At 40.8% G+C, this 20,663-nt stretch overlaps 1 protein-coding gene across 1 annotated transcript in view; it reads right to left on the reverse strand.

Annotated features, from left to right (window-relative positions):
- The window catches only part of mpped2a (metallophosphoesterase domain containing 2a), a 61,483-nt gene that overhangs the window by 31,520 nt on the left and 9,300 nt on the right, over positions 1–20,663 (reverse strand). The window contains exons 2-3 of the mRNA XM_018683307.2: positions 10,896–11,077; positions 3,688–3,913 (exon numbers count right to left, since the gene is read on the reverse strand). Of these exons, the coding sequence (XP_018538823.1) occupies positions 3,688–3,913; positions 10,896–11,077 (408 nt within the window). The remainder of the gene's footprint in view (positions 1–3,687; positions 3,914–10,895; positions 11,078–20,663) is intronic.

Raw genomic sequence — 20,663 nt, forward strand, 5'->3', positions numbered from 1 at the left:
CTTGGACCTAATGAGAGGGCATCAGACACAGATGTGTCAAAAATCCTTTGAAATCCTTTTCCAAATCTTTCCGCTGAAAATGGCCACATGCTGAGCTGACAACCTGCTGCAGATAATTATGGAATGGATTGTGTTTGGAAAGTGCTGCAGCTGAATGTCATTTTTATCAATTTATCGATGAGACCTTTAAAACAGACATTTAAATGATGGATTAATAAAAAAATTATAATAATAGCAATGGTGGGAGCAGCGATGGAAAGACAAGTGCAATGTTGCTTATCAGTCAGTCGGGGCAGAGTGTTTCCTCCCATCTTGAACACATGAAAACCTGCAGTATTGCTGTGTGTAACCTGCTGCTTCTCAACCATTTCCAAGCGATATCAAAACAAAAGACTCCTGCTTTCTCTTGTGGTAGAAATCTGACTAACTGATTGTGCAGTTAATGTGTTTTGTGAAACACAAACAATTAATTATTTAAGTGTATTTATTGAACAGAGGAAGAGATGTAAACAGAATATTAAAGTAGTTTTTTCCACTGTGCTGAACATAATCTAGGTACTGTTTTTTATGTTGCAGCATTCAGACATACTGTCTGAGGAAAAAGAGTTTCCATTCTGAGTAGGAACAATCTACTTATTCATCTTAGAGGCAAAGAGGCTGATGCATTCAAAAGGCAAACAGCCTATTGTTAAGTAAACAGCTCTTTAGGACAAAGTTGATTTCTTGACAAAGTGAAAGAAACAAGGAAACAGCCTTTTGCTGGCATTTTGTTTTTGTCATTGACATTTTTCAGCTTGAGTTGGACAGGGGTAAGACAGAACATGTCCCCAGATGTACGAAAAGTTTTAAAATTTGTGGCATTTGCAGTAAAAAACAAAAAACAAATGACTATTGGTTGGTATTTTCCTGTACATAGTCATAACCAAAAATACAAAAATGTTTGCTACACTAAAGGTAATGGCATATCGTCATAAAACCAAAATACCCTAAAAATGAGATGGAGCATAAAGAAGCACAATAACTCTGTGTTATGCTGTACGCTGAGGTACAGCCAGTATCTCCACTTTGTGAGACATCACAGATTTACATAAAACTTCTGAGGAATATATTTTACTTATGATGTATTTGATTGCTGTACAACTTGTCATGCAAACAGGTGATGAGCTTATAAAAACACGATGATGAATTTTACAGGTGAAACTACCAAACAGTATGTGGAGCAATTAGACCAAACAGTATGAGGATCTAGTACAACATCAAAACTTTGCTTTGATGTTTGGGCAGAGGAATCAATGATTTAATACTCAAAAAAGGAGTGCTTCTTTTGCTATTTACCCATTCCTATTTACCTAGGTAAAAATTTGAAAGCAGGACTTAACTAAGTGGAAAATTTTAAACTTTACCACCACTGAATGTGACTACTGTATGCGTTAAAATGAAAAGAACTGGCCGGCAAGCTGAAAACCCAGCCCATTTCACTGGCTTTAAAGCAGCAACAGAGCAGACCACTGCAGCGTTTATCAGGTGGCAGCTACTTGCTACATTTCCTGAGTGATGCTGTCGCGTCCAGGCTCCCAGCAGCAGACCGCTGATGGCTCGGAGGAACACGGCCACCCAGGCGGCGAGCTGGTGAGCTGTTGATGAAGTGAGGGGTCACTGCGGGGCTAAGTGAGACCTCACACTGGACAAGCAGGCCAGACCTCGGGCCACGATGGCATATGGGTGTGAAGGAGGTGAGGAAGCCGAGGAGGGGTGGAGAGGGTGGGGGGGCAGCCAAGCTGTCCACTCCGCCTCTCACGAGACCCCCAGCTGTCACAACAGACACTTACCAGCCCTCACACTAAACACCCACCGGGGAAAGGGGGGCAGCCTCCTTCCTCCTTCAAACAGAAGGATAGAAAATAGGAAGGATGGAGGGAAAAGAGAGGGTAATCTCTTCTTCCTGCTGCTGTGATGTCTGAGAAATGCTGGGATCTGCCCTCTGCCCCTCCCTCCCCCATCTCCTCCTTGCCTCTGTCCTCTGCCACTTCTGAAGCCAGGCTGCAAACCTACTAATTATAGCTGCTAAAGGATGAAGGTGTGACCCAAATAGTTATTTTTAAGTCTGGAGCAGACTTGTGAGAACCACTGTGCAGAGAGAGCAGAGGGAGTCACAGCAGGGCAGGGGAAGTTCTAGCTTTGACCGTCATACAACAAAACACACAGCTGCAGTGCAGGCGAGCTGAGGTCAGACCACAAGAGTGTTTAAATACTGCAAGACAACAGTTCAGACTGAACCACAGAGCTTTCTTTCTATTGGACTTAACACAGATGAGTATAAAAAATCATTAGAGGCTCAATATTGTATTGGCAAACTATCCACATTATTCTAAGATTACTTCTACTGCAGAGCAATGGACAACTTAAATGATGAAATATCATCACTCTCACAGTTTGCAGTACAGTAAGCAACACTACAACTGTGACAATACTTCAGTGCTTTGACTGGAGGTGGTAGCGGGACACCTCAAGGTATTCAAATACTGATTTGAACAATGATTTCCATGGCAACAGGCGAAGCTTCAACGCCTCAAGGCATTTCAGTCAACCCTATGAAAGTTAATTAGAAAAAGTATCACAGCCTCCTTTGAAAAACATTTATGTGAAGTACTAGGGATGTAACAGTATTGCCAATTTCAAGATATCACGATAACAAAAGTGTCTCCATACCATTGTGGACTTGGACGGTAACAAACGATAGGTCTTTCAGGCAAAACTGTAGTTTTGTCTCAGCCACGGTAGCGTAGAGCGAAGGGAAATGAGAACTACAGAGACAACCATCCCATGTGTGCCCATCATCCTTTGCACTCCACTAGCTCCCTCTTCAAATCTACAGTGAAGCTGGCGGATGCTGGTGTTGGAGGCGAAGGAGAACAGAGCAGGGGGAGAGAGAGATGAAGCCTTTGAACTTGTGGATGCTACAGCGTCTTTTAGATCTGATGTGTGGAAGCATTTCAGTTTCCCCGTGTAACTTTTTTAGAAATATCGCAATAAATATCATATTGTGGACTTGTTATTGAGGTATTACTGTATCGTGAGATTTTGATGTCATTACATCCCTATGAGGTACAACACAAGCACAGGATACCATTTTTAAGATGAAATTTTGATGTTTCTGAATAAAACTGCATGAGATCTTACAGGATACATCCATGAATACAGCAGTGACCTAATGACTATAAGTATTTTTTCAAAAGCTTCTCACTTTAACAACATCCCCAACTGCCTCTGTCTGTTGAATACATGCTGCTTACACCACTCCTCGACCAAATACAGTCCCCTCCGGCGTTTTTTCTGACAGTGTCCCGGTACCACGCGTATCACTTAACCTCGTGTCAAAACACAGGTGTAACGTAAGCCTGGGGAGCAGGCGAAGGTCCTGAGCTCATAAAGGAATGTGTGAGCTGGGAATAGCTCCCTGCATGTAAGAGAGGCCCCTCACCAAGAGCGTACAGCAGAGTACAGAGTTACTGCAGAGAGGGGAGCTGGAAAACAGCCAGACACTAACAGAGGAGAAGGCACACCTTCACCTCAGGGATCCACAACACAGCAAGACAGAAATGTGACTCAGCGGTTATGAGAGACAGAAAGTAATGAGAGAAGTTTTTTGATGGGGGATAAAAGAGAGAGAACAGCTGGTGCTCTTACCATGGTGTCCCGTATATCCGGAATCCCTTTATGGTGACGTCTGAGTCCTGCAGGTACACACAGTTTGTGAGGAGCGACTGGACATTGTCAAAGTCCTCTGGTTTGAGTTTGGAGACTGAGGGGAATCGGTAGTAATCCTGCTTGACCAGCTCAGCCATAAAGTCCTTATCAAAGGTCAGCTCGTGGTTCCCAGCGATCACCACTTTGAATTCGTATGGAAGGCCACCTATAAGAGATGACAGAAACCAGGGAGAGGGTGGTGAGCTGGAGTCTGGAGTCCATGTTAAGTTTGTCAAGTTTTCTCATGGTTTGAAAACAACAATTTCTTCACCTGACAATTTCTAATTTTCCTCTGATCTCACCTGAAATAAACCATTTACTGTACATGTGAATGTAAAGCATTTCTGCAACATTTGCTCCACCAGCATGTCACTGATTATGATATTTTAGTGCACAAGCTGACTGAAGAGACAGCAGACACTGAACTGAACTGAGGATGTTACATGACTAGGAAGCACAGTATAACAGTCTCTGAGCAAGAACTTAAATCAGCTGCTGAAACCAAAACTCTCCAATCAACTCAAACTTCTGACACTGAGGATAAATTTTTAGGAATTATGAAAGTTGCACAAAACAGCGTAAAAGGTTTTAATATCCTGTGTCCTTTACTTCTGTTACAGCTGTGTTAGGGCTACACAGTGTATTGTGTTTTCGTTATTACTGAAACATGAAATTATAAAAAATATATAATATACATTTTTTTTTTTGTTGAAAACTTGACTAATAGTGATTTAGCACACCTCAGGAGTGATTGAGCATCCTTGAGACATTGAAGTAGCTGAGGCATACACAAATGTCTGACTTGTATTGTAAGTATTTCTGAGTCTGTATTTGTACACATTGTAATGCATGTGGTCAGCAAATCAGTAAAGGATATTACTGAGTGAATACTGCTTCTGCAGAATATTGGTTTCCAAGGTTGTTACATTAACGACAAGATTGATTTTACAAACATAAATCACCACAAATTATTTTTTATGTCATTACACAACAATTCTTCACGCACTGTATCATTTGTCCATATTGTGCAGCTCTGCTCTCCTTCAAGGCAGAACAGTGTTTTATAAAATCACAGAGGGGTTGTACTTTCCACCTGGTCAGTCTGTTTCTACAGAAACAACAGGTTGTCCTAATATTTTGTACATGGAGTGTACACTCCCTCAGAAACTCCCTGTATGCCTAACCCTGAGCACAGATCAGGACTGCAAAGAAAACTCAAGATAAGTGGAGGGGAAAAATACCCTCCATTCAGACAGTCGGCGAGGTTACAACCACAGCTGACGGCTCTGCTTGACCCCTGCAGACTACCGTCCATCTTTGCAGATGCTGGGCGGCTGGAAAAAGCATGAACCTGAACTAAATAGAGAGGAACATCTATTACGATTCTCATCCCCTCATCTTTCAACTTCTGCTGTGCCCTTTTCGCTCTCCTCGGTTCCCCTTCGCCATCAAGAAACTGACTTACTACTTTATTCCAGCCGATTGAGCACTCAACGAAAGGGTCTGGCCTTCATCACCCTTCCATTCTCTCTCTATATTTCTCTTTTCCCTCCCCTGGAATCTGTTTTTTAGATTTTCTTTTTCCAGTCTTCAGTCTTCTTTCTGTCTTTTCAGCCTGCTCTGTAGGAGCTGTGCAGGCAAATTCATACGCTAATTTATGTGTATAGAGTTAACTGAACAACAGCTACAGGAAGAATGGGTGTTGACCCAGGCGATATGATTTCTATCTGCCAATTCTATTCTTTATTTATCACCTGGTTGAACAGTTCTAAGGGTGTAACAATTCTGAAACCAAGACAGAAACTGTGATACAAACATCTACAAAACTGTAGCTCTTATTATTCTGTTTGACTTTAGGGCAAACTGCATATTTTGCAAATATCACACTTTAAAACTTCCAACTGTGTGTCACGTGACTATTTTGGTCCAATCACGATTGAATGATCACACCTGTGGTGAAAGTTAGATTTTTGCACCAGATTTACAAATGAGATGCCTACCTCCACCTACAACATGGAGTTTGCTCTGCTGACTAACCCACATTGGCGGATACCTTTGTCTTTGTGAGGTGCTTTTGTCCATTTTTTCCTCTGTTCCTGTATTGCTCTGGCCAATAATGGCAGAAGGTTATGATGCCAAGAAGGAAAATTGAAGAAAATGAAGAAAATATCAATAAAACTAATAGAAAACTAATAGAAACTGAATACATGAGAATCAAAATTCAGGCAAAAAAAATATACTGGCTCAATGCTGAGACAAAAATTCCACTGCATCCGTCTAAAGTGTGTGTGTGTGTGTGTGTGTGTGTGTGTGTGTGTGTGTGAGGAAGCGTGTGTGAAAGAGAGTGTGTGTGTTCTCTAATGCTGAAAATGAAAGAATCATGGTTCCCCGGTCTATAAGTTTCATTCCCGCTGCTCTAAATTAGCTCTTGTCGCGTCTCAGGATCATAAATTCCAGGCTAACCTTATATGAGAGCGCTGCCTCACAGTCCCCCAGCACTCTAACTGGATCACGCATCCATTTACACACACACACACACAAACACACACACACCCTAAAGCGAATCATCCTCTCCACCACCAGGCTGGGAAAAGGTGGTGAAAAACATAATTACCATCAAACAACTCCATCTCCATTACTCTTCTGGGAATTCTACTGCTTTTTATTGCCACCATGATACATCCTACAGGGGGGTGGTGGAGTGATACACCTAGATTTATTTTTTATTCGTTGCCCACAAACAGGGATATGAAGGAGAGCAAGAAAATCAAAACAAAACTCAGAAGAACAAGAACTATGAATGCAATGTGAGAAATGTTTTGTCATGCCTCTCAAGACAGCATACTTAACATTTGTCATGAGATTTAAGAACACACTGCGCACTTAAAATACATTCTTTCTGCTCAGGGTAAACAGAAGTTTGATAGAAAATCATATTCTACACAACATCTGGAAAATTAAATCTTCAAAAATTACATTGTCCTCGCCTAGGACCTCTCTCTCGTCTCCTCAAATCAGTCCTTGAGGAAACATAAAGGAACTGAATCAAGGCGTTTTCTAATTAGTGCAGAAGCAGCACTAGTTTTATAAAACAAGCCACCTTTCTGAAGCTGTACCTATTAATATTTTTAGATTAGCATTAGATTAGCGTCTTTCAGCTCACTGTTTTGGTTGTACTGCCTGCAACTTTACTGTTTCTGGTTCTCATCAAATTCATTTTCTGCCACCGCCAGCTGCTTTTTACAGGAATAGATCTCTTTTTTGCTTAAATAATTATCAAAATGGTTGAGAATTATTTTTCTGATGATCGACTAATTGATAAATGGCTTCAGCTCTAGTATAAAAAGGCCAGTGTTTGCTAACTCATTCACCAAGGTGATAACATGTAAGTATTGTGTTCACAGTCTGTTTCTCTGATGCCATGATTTAGGATTTTTCATCAGTTTGGAAATCTCTGTGGTTCGTTGCCTCTTACTATATTTGAACTGGCAAAATGAATGGAATCTACATAACACTGAACTAAAAGAGAAACAATGATTTACTCTTTAAACAAACTGAAAAGAAAACACACACACACACACACACACACACACACAAGCTACAGAGGCCTCTGGGAGCAGCTTAAAGCGGGAGATCAGAGGCGGTGCTCTACCATCAGACAGCCTGGGTCAGGGAAAGCTCGTTCCTCTGCATCGATCTCCAATGATATCCTCCAGGAGACCAAACAGCAGTCAATGGCCCGGACAAACTGCTGCCTCCTCCACAGTCTAAGAAGAGGAGCAGACGGAGGAGGCCACAGAGGGAGGAGGGGCAGCAGAGGATGCACAAACACATCACTCAGTTTATAAGAGCTCTAAATCTACCACAGCCTCCTCCACCTCCCAAAATCAGTTTATTAATTCTGTCTATGATTCCAATTCTTTAAGTTTCTCCATGCTTAAAAAAAAAAAACTTTGTACTGTGCCTACACAGTACAAACTATATGCCTGAAACTGCTTGTGTACAGTGATGACATTTTGCTATGTAACTATTGACTTTTGTGAAACTTTGTCTCTTGAACCATGGCTCTTAAACATCCAGATCCAAAGAAATACGGAGTAAAAATCTAAGTATGTTTCTTAGACAAAATGAAATGAAACAAAATGTTATAACTGGTTATAACCCCAGAGTTTCCTACAAGTCAAAGTGGAGCAATATCAACAGCCAATTCTCTACATCATCACAAACCCAACATTTAATAATCAAAACACTGTTATCAACAGTTAAACAATGTATTTTTCAAGGAATACTAACCACTGACAAGGACCGAAAATATGCAGCTTCACAACTTCCAAAATGACATGAGTAGAATTAAGCTATGACTCAGAAAACCTCTTTTTGATTTCCCTGAGATGTTACGATTGCATCCCAGTGTGATTAAGTCTGAGTCTAAGCAATCAGTCCCTGCATTGCAATCCTCATCTTAAAATCAGAAAACATTAAATTATTGAACTCATGTCTTCATAATGGCATTTGTCTTGACCTCCTCCATGTCTGACTCCATCTCTTCCACTCTCAGAGTGTTTCTGCCTTCATTAAAGAGGACAAAAACCAGCCTTGGAGAGAATATCGAACCTTTCACATGCACTTGCATTTTCTTTATTAGCATCTATTCTGCATGGAAAGCTCACAGCAGCACTGTACAAGCCACAACACAAGAAAATTTTTCTCAGGGTGATGACTGCTGAGAGCTGTCTGTCCTCCACATGGCAGAAACAAAAGATACTGACTAAAGTGTTTTCATGGACTTAAAAGCTTCTAAACTATTACTAACTTTTACCGGTAACAGCCAGAAACTATAGGAATTAGATCTCGATTTGATCAATATGGGAAAAGACAGACCACTTTTAATGACTTAGCCAATATCTTGTAAATTCTAAATTTATTTTAAGTCACCTCTGCCCAACATGATTTACAATTAGTGTATTTATCTTCTGTAAGAATATGAACTCAGTTCATTGACAAAAACTACGACAGAAAAAGAAAACCCGACTGAAAATTATTAACACCTGTTAAAGGGTTTTACTTGAAACTGCAACTTCCCTCGCATAATGTTATCACATTTATTCAGAAATTATGGCTGTATTCTCAGTGTTATGACTTTTGTCTCTCTAACTTTTCTTCTGATAATAGGTGAACAATTTTTCTGAAAAATATTACAGCTATAAAAATATTTTCATAATAACATTTTCTGTATTCTAATAATGAGAAACTTTTTCTCAAAAAAAAAAAAAACAACTTTTTTCCTTTTTCAACAGGCTGTTGTTATGTTCTACCCTCCCATATTATCATCATCATCTGTCCTTTGGGTTTGAGCTCCAGGTGTTCAGCCGCTCACATACAGCCTTCAGTGGGACATTAACAGGCAGGGTGCTCCAAACTACACCAAGTCATTTTCCACTTTGCTCTACATCGATTTCCCATTATGGGCGATATCGCTGTTTTGACCCTGGCTTAACAAAGACTACACACACACACACACACGATGTAGCTGTCTGTGGTGATGGATGGAGGTGTTTGATAGAAAATCTGAGCAGCAGGTCATCCTGGTGGCCCCAGGTGCTGTACTGGGGGGATGAGGATGGAAGGTCGTTATGTTTTTGGCTAAATTCTGTACTGAACACAACTTTTTTTCTGCTAAAACTGGGTCAGTGTTGGAATCCACAGTAACTGCTGTGATTCCAGACTGACTGTAGCTGCTGTCGTCTTTGGAGAGGCAAAACGTTAACAGCAACCTTTCAACTCTATAGGGGGTGAGTGTTTGATACTCAAAACATTTTTAGAGGGGTACCGAGGGGGTTTCACATTCATTTTTTAAAGCTAAAGTTCCTCATTCTGAGACAATAAAAATACATCAGGCTCTTTCTAAAATTAACAGTTTTCTTTTGCACCTTTTACACTCTTGTTGTAATAATTAACTGTTAGTTGAAAAAAGAGAACTTAGTTTTCATCATAGTTAAATGAGAGACATTTTCATCAGAAATTAATACTTTCCTCACTGCAGAAAAAGTATGTTATGATTTAGGTAGTGAGCCAGGATTTTGAAAATCACCACGAGTTTCAGATCTTCAATTCTCTCTGTGTTTCATCAACATCAAACTGCTTCCCACTTTTTGTGGTGCCTTCTCCTTTTCATCCTCTTTTCCATTTTTCCTCCACTTTCTTGTGCAAGCTAAAAAGGGACAGTGAATTTTCCTGTTGTTACCTGGATTGTTTGCAGTCTATGTTGACTTGGTGTTGATTTGCCTCTAACAGCCTAGCGTCAGTTCAGAACAGAGTATGGAATATGCACAGATTTATATTTGAATTCAATCACTTTCAGCTTATATAGACAGGTGTTTGCCTTCATGTGCTCGACCAAGACAAATTTGCATCTGTTTGCATTGACTTAGTAAACAATCGCAAGACTTCCAAAATTAGCTTTGTGTTCATTGTGCTTCTTTCATTAAATTTAAGAGGGCATTTTGATTTACTTGCTGGAGACTAATCAACAAAACAAACGATTTAAACTTAAACAGAAAAATTAAAATGTGTAAAGGCAAGTGTGGTGGGTGGCACTTGTTGATTTATGCACTTTAAGGCCAGGGGGTGTGTCAGAGGGTGTGGTGTGTGTATTTTTTTCCAATGTATGAAACATGACTACATTCGTGGGACAGAAACACTTCAGAGTGGCTGTGAGCTCTTGCCTGAAGGGTCCAAAGAGGAAAAACCAGTTGCTGGGAATGAAGCCACACACACACACACACACGCACACACAAAAAAAAAACAAAAAAAACACATACATACTGCCAAGAGCTCCCACCCACAGCATGGGGCCAGAGGGAGAGGTCAAAGGTTAACTGAACCAGGGTGTTATGTCAGAGGGGTTAAACTGGACACTTTAGTGCAGCAGTTGCAGGGTCAACGGGGAAGAGGGAGGGGAGCGGGGGCTGGGGATCACTGTGTGGTCCAGTTACCGGTTATGCATACAACACATCTCGTGCCTTTGCATGCACCCCTCCCCTTCGCCCATAAAACAGACCATGCATGTCAGTGGCCTGTGAGTGCGAAAATGATGTGTGCGTCCAGCAGTGTGTGTGAATGAATGTGTACATTAAGCAGCTTAGTACCTAGCCAGTCATTGAACTTCTTAACCTCGGAGGGCAGGCCCAGCTCAGTGAAGTCGCCCATGTGCAGCAGCACATCGCCGTAGGGCATCTGGATGCCGTCTGTACGCGAGTGTGTGTCGGAAACACACACAAACCTGGTGTGTCCTGCTGGCTTGGGAGTGTCATAAGGAATGGGGTCCACCCTGAAAAGACAGAAAAAGAGAGAGAGAGAGTTGTTTACAGTTCAGAGTTTGTATATGTGTGTGTTCTCCTCTTTTCTTCCAGGGCTCATTTTCTTCCCTCAAAACAAGACACTGTGTTTGTACAGTGTGAACAACAGCTTCCACACAGAAACAGCAATTTTTCATGTGTTAAATTAACTGTTTTCATATTAGTGCTACATTTTGTTACACTCTAATCCATCACCTGAGTGAACAGCAAGCGCCGTCTCTACAAGAAAATACTCCTATAGTGAATTTCAACTTCTGTTTGAGTATTGTGAGAATGTTAAGTAAACAATCATGAACTGTAACCACTGGTGTTTTGTTTAAATGACTCATAAAAAAGTGTAGATTTCTATATTAAACTCGTGAAGAAAGTCACTTTTACAGGAATTGAAAGTGTTTACTCTCAACTTTAGAAGTTACTGAGATGTTAGTGAACATTTTTAATCCTTGAAGCAGTCTGCAGCCATCTTACTGCCTTTAAAAAAATGGCTGTAGCACCTTAAATGTAACTGTCTTTTAACTCCTATGGCTGACTCACACTGAGAAACACCATGTTATCAATTTGAAAAGCAAGTGATTTCTGATGTGTGAAATCAGGCTGTTTGCAAGTATGTTTGACTCCACATTGTCACCAACAAGAAGCACAATTTCCACCTATTTATGAGATATCTGCCCTTGGTTTTATATAGTCATTGTATAATTTTGAACATCACTCTAAAAATAATAATAAGAAAAAAGTACAATTCAAAGAATGTGCCCTTTTTCCTCTTAGTTATGATTTGAAAGGTGTACTCGATAGCGAAGCATATTTTTAGGAAATGTATGCTAATTTCATACCAGATAGCAGACAGGGCACAGCTGAAACTGGAACCTTAAAAAGATCATTTGTTGTTCAAAATAAATTACACGGTCCACAGAATAATGCATGCAGCAGAGCAAAATGCATCTCAAAGAAAAGAGGAGACATTACAACAGTGAAAAATGTGTAGTTTGGCCTGGAAAACAACCAGCAACGGGTTGATTCGTGCATACAAGGAGGGCAATGGGTGTTTTGTGGCATCAGATTGGCTAAAGAGATGGTGAATTAAGGCATGTCTTGTCCTTTCTATCCATTATCTAAAGAAAAAAAACACTTAGACCCAAGTCTGGCTGGAAAAAGCCTTTTATTCAGCCTTTGTGTTCAATGTAAGCGCGTAAAAAGGAAGAAAACCTGTACTTTTTTCTGACTGAAAGGAAAGACGGGAAAAAAAATCATCTTGTCTGTAATTGAAGTCTACAATGTGCAATCCTCCAGCACTCTGCCACTAGACCATTATTTCATTAGAAGGGATGTCACTCTGTCGACAACATCAGACACATAATCAACGCTGCAATCTCCAACCTGACAAGCACAAGCGTGCACACACACATACACACACAGTTAACTCACATGTGTGCACAAACATGGCGTGGAAACAGTCACAGACCCAGATGAAATCAAAAGGTTTCAGACTGAAGAAGACGTTATTAACAGAGATGGAGAAAACAGGCTCCTCGGCACAAAAGAAAACCTTATTGGGAGGGAGGCAACGTTGCATTTGAAGGTTCTCATTTGGGAAGCAATTTTCCAGTTTTCCCATTTCTGTGCCAGGTTGAGCAGAATATTAAAACATGGAAAATCTTTACAAAGAGCACTGGAATCTGTTGTTCTTCTGTTTCTGAGCTGAACAGTCATCTGGAAGGTCATGTTAGCGGTAAGACACAAACGAGCTGGCCACTGTCTGTAGCCACCACCTCTCATGTGCAGGCTTCGGTCCTCTATTCAGTTTACTGTCTCAAGTCCATGCAGCCGTCTGTAGTCACAATCTGTTGTCAGAGGTCTGTAGAACTGGATGAATAAAATCTTTTATCATGGTAGAAATAAGTAACAAATTAAAGGAAAAACCACCATAATATTAAATGTTGATCCACCACGAGACTCCAAAACTCTGTGGTCCTTGGCAAAGATTCTCCATGTCTCTGAGCTACACTTGAGAAATGAACTCCCTTCTTCTCTCTCATTTGGTGTTTTGATGATGATGGAGAGTGCCGTTTAAAGGCCAGTTTATACTTCTGTGTTCCCCTACGCATTTCCAGTTGCTTGTTCCTCTTTGCAATTTTTGAATTGAGTGCAACATGAATTGAACAGCGATGGACCACATAGAGAAGAGGTTAAACGAACTCCAACTCTAATGTGATCTCTCAGTCTCAGGATCCACTGTTTGAAGTGCATGAAGAAACTCAACACAGCGGCATAAAAACCTGACTGCTGACGAGAGTTTCTCTGGTTTAACTGCAGAATAAGTGCTAACAATGCTACAGAGTAGGCTCTGTGTCGATCCTATGCATGAGCATAAACCAGGCATGTCACTCAAAACAAGCTTTTCCATGGGTATTGGGTTAAGATTTTCTCCCCTTATTTATTCTGGTTTTACCTTTGTCACCCATCTGCATGATTTACTGTTAAATTTCTGACAATTCAATTGGGAAAACATTTCTTGACAAAACATTAATGTCTGTTTTTAGCTAATAGAGCGAATTAAATACTTTAAAAAGTCATGGCTCTTCATCACATTGCAAAAAATCATGTGCACTGACCACAAAGGCCTTACAACTATTAAAGGGATAGATGGTGTGTGTCAGCAGAAACAGCATGGCAAAATTAAACAGTGTCATCTCGCTGTACACGTCGCACAACCCTTGTCTGTTGCCACTGAAGTCTAACCACCATTTGTAGTCACCATCTGTGATCAGCAGCCACTGTCTGCAGCCTGTAAAGCAGCTGCACACACACCGCATCTTGAATCCCCAAGGGTTCTGTTGTTTGTGCCTCTGCAAAACTGCATGAATCTGAAGCTGCAAGCAAGAAGAGCCTGCTCAAAATCTGATTGACATGCTGGCTTAGGCTGCGTTCAGAGAGACAACAGCACTGCCTGAAAGGAGGTGGTCCCCTCATCAGTTTGAATGAGGTGGCTCTGTGAGCCCATTGGTTGCCTTTTAAATATGTATGTTTACTGATTTCTTTAGTCCTCCATGACAGTAAACTGAATATCTGTGGGTACTGGACTGTTGGTCAGATAAAACTAAATGTCTGAAGATGGGTGGCGGGAATTTGTGAAGGGCATTTTTAACCACTTTCTGGCTTTTTATTAGACAAATTACAAATTGATTAAACCAGAAAATAATAAACAAATCAATCAATAATGAAAATCATTGTTACTTGCAGCTGTAGTTGTGATGACAGATGGATTAAGTATAAATTATTGCCACTATGATCATTTTTTAGGGCAATAAAACGCTTACCTACTTTGGTTTTACTGGAACCTCAAGCAACATAACTCTAACACCACAGCCTCTTGCGTTATTATTGTTCTTTTTTTATGTGCAGGGCTGTTTTCAATCTGATTGCTTGCGCAGGCACAAAATATACACTGTAGACTTTAAAAACTGTAACACAACTCAAAATTAGTCAATCACTCTTGTCTGATATTTTGTGATTTTGATTTGTTTTGTCAACAATTTTTCAATCACAGATTCATTGTTAATGCAGCCTCCAATCAGTCAGAGGCTGACTGTCTACTACAAATCCGGGTAGACAGGATTTGTAATCTCATACTGCAGTCATCAGTGTGTGGTCTGTGTTTCTGGTCAATGCTTGTTGTCTGTAATCAGCAGCTTGTAGCCTTTGTGTCTGTAGCCTTCAGTCCTCAGTTCATTACAAAACAACTTATGACCTGGTCTGCTGCCTGTGGCTTGTATTTTCTTGTTTGTCACCTGCAGTCAGTCAGAAATCAGTATTTGGTAGTCACTGGCCCTGTCCCTCCTTCCCCCTCCCTCCCAGCTGGGAGATCTCAGCTTTGCTCTGAGACACTGTAGCTTCTCAGTTGCCCCAGCAGGCCTAGCCTCCATATTAAACACACTGGACAAAATGAAAAACTAGCTACAGAGATAATGATATTTACTATTGACTGTGTGCAGTAAATAAGTCTCTGTGAGCCTATACACACACAAACACACACACACATTAACCTAAGCCAGCAGAGCAGCACATACATCGCAGTGTAGCTGCTGATTAGATTTGGTGCTCCATGGTGCCTGGACGTCATGCAGCTTTACAGGATTCGACAGTTCTCGTCATGGAGGAAGGACGAATGTAGAACCACATGGGATGAGAAAACACACACAAATACACACATAAATGTCCATGCATGCAAGCATGCATATTAAAAGAAAGCCAAGAGAAAAACAACCTCAATCTACACTCCTTTCCTTTGAGATTTAATCCGCCAAGAGAATGTAAGTAAATACCAGCAGCCCCTATCAATTAGAGCAGGCCCAGGCCAAGAAACCTTCATGATAGTGCTGTACTGGTGTCTCTCTCTCTCTCTCTCTCTCTCTCACACACACACACACACACACACACACAGAGAGAGAGAGAGAGAGAGGGCCCCTGTCTTTCCTGTTAACGTATGACTGTATAACAATCCAGAGGTTCATTAGTAATGTATACAGGAGTTCAGGAGTTCAGCAGTGCAGCAGAGGCCTCTGATCTATTGTAAACGGAGACAGTGAAAATGAAAAAGTCTTCCTGCGCTCCGGCAGCAGGTAAAAGAATATTCTCCAGTGACAGACTGAACTGTGTTAGCATGAAGGTTCGTGTTAACATGTCTGAGCTCCGGCGTGACATCAGAGGGAAGACTGCGGAGGGAAAAGAGTGGGGGAGAGGAGAAATGCTAATGCGCTCGAGGAGGGCAGCAGCACACTCTCAAATCCGCCATGACATTGGAGCTGACACAAAACTGAGGTCTGTGGCTGCAGAAATATCTGCTCGATGAAGAAACGTCTGTGATCCTTCAGTAGAGAAACCTCACTGCATCAACTCCTCACCTACGGCAGCACTGCATCACTGCAAAAAAACGAGCTATAAGATTTTTGTTCAAAACCACGCATTTCTCTGTCTCCATTTTAGGAAACAAAATGATATTCCTGAACATTAATTTTTACTTTGATTATGAAGTGCAGTATTTCTTGAGCTTACACCAGCCAGGTAATCCTGTGTTCTTAATTACAAAAATTCACAGATGTTCCACATTCAGGAACGAGAATAATCTTCCGCTCTTAAAATCAAGCCAATTAGTTTTTTTTTCACGTTGCTTGTTGTTTTTCTCAGAAAATGTCAAGTATCTCTGCTGCTTGAACATCTGAAGTTGTCATTTATTCACATCACATAATGCTGTAGACTCAAATGTTACTGGGCAAATTCAACAGGGACTTTAATGGGAACTGAAAATTAAACACTTCAATATCATTTTTACGATGTGATTATTAAGATTAGAGCCTGCAGCAGTATCATAAAAATCCTGTAGCCTCCAAAATTCACATAAATTGCACATTTGTAAGATCAATGCTGAGACAAGACTGCCAAGCTTGAGGAGCTTTGTCCTAAAAAAAAAAAAAAGCTTGCAGATTGGAAAACTACACAAGGTAAAGGTGGAAATACAACTAAATTGTGAAGCACTGGACTGAACCCATACACAGCTACTGGTTACACGTGTGACACAGAGGAGAATAGCAGTGAGAGAAGACTCTGCGTGGGAGAGACAGAAGGAGGGAAGGTGGAGTGCTCACTGATGTCTGTAGGAGGATATTTCATTTGACTAAGTACACTTGGCTCCGTGGCCTTTTGGAAAAACACACAAGCAAAGGGGGTCAAAGTTTAACCCGAGCTTGCTTCTTCAAACGTGACACTTAACTCGCAACAGATAAGAAGGTCGCCATCTCTGTCACTCTGTGACTCAACAAGCTCTTTAAGGATGCCACATAATCACTGTGATTGATTGCAAGTTTTTTTTTTTCCTGAAAACCTCCTCAGTCTTCATGTCTTCCAAAACATACTGAGGCTGTTTGCTGCACAGCCAAAAACTTTACAGCAGAACTGTAATCTCTCACTGATTTTAACTGCGACATCCACCATTTTATTAAAGAAAGGGATTAAAGATATAATAGAGACATTAGGTAGGTAAGGCTAGAAATCCTAAGAAGCTTGCTATCCAAACGTCTTTCCTCTCTGAGGGTGTAACACCACTCTCCCAAACATATACGTCAACTCACTGGACTCTTGTAGTTGAAACTTATACTGTTGGGTTTAATTAATTTTAAGAGCAGTTAAGGGCAAGTTTGCTGAACTAAAAATATAACATAGCTGATTTCTCACCAGAAAGAAAACACAAAAACGAACAGGTCGCTCAACAATATTCTGTATATACACTACACCATCAACAGCATGCGGATGATCAAAGAAGAAATGTGAAAAACCCTAAACATTACACCCATATGTCATTCCAAAGCCATGGGCATTAATCCTCTGCTTTAACAGCCAGCACTCCTCTAAAGGATGGGTTTTGCTCCCATTGAGCTGAGAGAGCATTGGTGAGGTCGCCCACCAATGCTGGGTGATGACCCCAAAGCACCCAGCATGCCAAAGATGCTGGATGGGGCTGAGGTCTGGGCACTGTTGTTCCAAAACAAGCCATTTCTTTATGGAACTGGCTTTACGCACTATGTTGAAACAAGATGCTACCACACTGGAAGCATACTATTATCTAAAATATAATTTTAAGTTGTAGCATTAAGATTCTCCTTGGACAAAAAGAACCTCAAAAACACAGTAACATGCTGTGTCCACAAACCTTATTACTTGACAGTGTAACACAGTGTTTTAAGGCTGGGTTGAATACTCTGGTGCACCCCCTCAGCCCTGGCAGGGTTAATAGGGTCAACGACCTCTGAGCTACCCACTTGTCTCAGAGAGAAATGCACGTCAATCACAGTCTTTTCTTGAGTCTCTGTCAATTTTATACCTGCCGCCACCTGCTGCCGAAGGATTAGCCCCCCTCCTCCTCCTCTCTCCTTCCTGTTCCTTCATTGTTAATGGAGTTCTGCTAATGATTTCTCACCAATTTGTCCACCAGTGGGGACCACAGCAACCTAAAACCTCCAGGGTCAAAGGAGAGATGTGGAAACAGACTGCTAATCAAATAATGATGACCTGTCCATCCATGACAAACAGGATTGAGCCTTTTACACTCACTGGTTCAAACAGCATGAAAATCAAAATCATGAATTTCCTTAATTTGATAAATGTCTGTGTGAAACAGGTTCAGGGGTACCTAATAAATGTTTTGAAAATCTTAGGTTTGCTTCAGGAACTGCATGATGTTACCACTAAAAATAAGTTTTTATTGCTTGACTACAAAAATATATCAACAATTCTGATAACTAGTCAAATGTTTTTACATCACCTATCACGTAAAAGGTTTTTCAAATGTGAGGATCTGCATATTTTCTTAGGTTTTTATTTGTTTGTTATTACTATTACTACTACTTGTCATGTTTGTTATTCTATCAGCATGTTTCACTATTTCAGACATGACAGATGGATCTATAATAGAAAAAAAAATCATTTGTAGCAGCTCCTGATGTTTCCCAAGGAGTAAAACTAATGGACCTGCGATAGAAAATTGAGAAAATAATTTGTACTCTTCACTTGTTTAATAGTTAAAGCCAAATATTATAATGTAATATATGTATAATGTTAAAAAAGTAAAAGTTGGTTTCATTATGACTTAATTATGTGTTACCAAACTGAGCAGGATGACAAAACACACCTTTGATGATCTAAAATCACAGCGGCTGATACATGGACCTTGTACTTCAGTGTTTCCTTGGTGAAATTCACAACAAAGACCATCAGAGGAGATTTGATGTTTGTGTCCACTACACTAAACAAGTGGCAGATTTTAAAGCTAATCACAGCTGAATCAGAGACAAAATACTGAGGTCACACTCTTTTTATCGTTCTTTCAGGAGAAACATCAAAACACAATGCTACCCGTTTCCTCTGTCTATAACCTCCCCTCCCCCTCCTATACACTCTCTCACACACACACACACACACACACACACACACACACAAACAAACACACACACACACACACACACACAGCTCACTCATCCACAGTGCAATACCTTTTCTCTGAGAGAAGCAGAGAGAGCGCCTCTCTTATCTTCTGCGTTTCAGCTGTCTGCGCTAATTCAATAAACTTCAGAGGAACAAAATGAACACAGGAATAACTGGGGGGGGGGGGGTTGACGGCGGTGGAGGTGGGGAAGGGGATGCACAAGGGAGCGGAGAATGAGGCAAAGGTGGGAGACGAGAACAAGGAAACAAGAAAACCCAACAGGAGCAAGGGGGCAAAAACACAAACAGAATGTAGATGCAGAATGATGGAAATTCACAAGAGTGGAGGGAAAACATGGAACACAAGGTCTGCTGTTAAAAACATTCAGATGAGAGATGATTTTAAAGAAAACATGATGGCTTTTTGCATTAATGCCCTGTACCCCCCACCCTTACTCCATTTGTTCAGGCAGGGTGCGTCCTCGTCATCCCTCCCTGTTACTCCTCTCATAATGGCCAAGCACGACACACAAAGCCTGCGCTGGAATATCAGCGCCGGAGAAACCTTCCGGCCGTGCACTGGGAAATAAATTGCTTCTGTTAATGCCCCTTTCATTATGGCACAGCCCTTAATTGTGCCTGGCTGCAGGGCTGATGGGAGGAACATTGAAGAGATGGGCACGAAGTGGCTCAGGGGGCCAAACACCAAAAAAAAAAAAAAAACTGGCCGAGTAATGTTCACCTGCACAGACAACATGACTAACAACAAAGTACAGGAATAAAAAAACATGACATCTGCATTTAATGACAGTATGTCAAGAAAAGGTTATTGCTTTTTGATCTTTCTTTTGATGCTTTATACAGCATCATTCAAACACTTTATGTAGCTCTTTTCAGACATCTTTTCTTGTATTCAGGTAAACCCAGCTCATGTCAAGATCCAGTTAATGACATGAAAACGAAAAAGTAATGGTGCTTACAGAATATATTGTCATCCAGTTTGGTGTACTGTACCACAATGCTTTTTGGGTACCAACCAAAAATTACAGAAAAAAATGTCAAAGTATGTAAATTAGCAACTAATGTCTGCTCAGATTTATAATCTTGCTTTGTTCAGGTTACATCCACACTAATGCATTTTAGTTTTAAAAGGCATCAGCGTTACTAAGTTTATGCCTGGTGTCCACGCCACCCTGAAGTTATCAAGCCCCTATAACAGAGACTTTTGGAAACGCTGCTGGCCCTGTTTTAGTTTATAAACTGGCTGGGTCTTATCAGTCATAGCGTATCCTTCCCTAATTTGCCATGCTCCTATCATGTGACCCTTTCCCAGTATAGAACAAACAGCAACAACCTCGACTACCAACGGTGAATGCAACATGGATAACGAATTACAAGCATTGCTGACCTTGGTGTCTTTGCTAGCAGTTGTTGTACTGCACTTTAAATTCTGCACTGTGTCAGCCCTACATGGAGCACTGGCACACCCAGTGTATGTGAACGGTCATGTGATACAAAGCTTAATCACTCGTCTGGACAGAGATCATTTTCATTTTAAAATGAAAATGTATTAGTGTGGACATA

This window comes from Lates calcarifer, linkage group LG2, assembly GCF_001640805.2.
Source record: "Lates calcarifer isolate ASB-BC8 linkage group LG2, TLL_Latcal_v3, whole genome shotgun sequence".
NCBI classification, from domain to species: domain Eukaryota; kingdom Metazoa; phylum Chordata; class Actinopteri; family Centropomidae; genus Lates; species Lates calcarifer.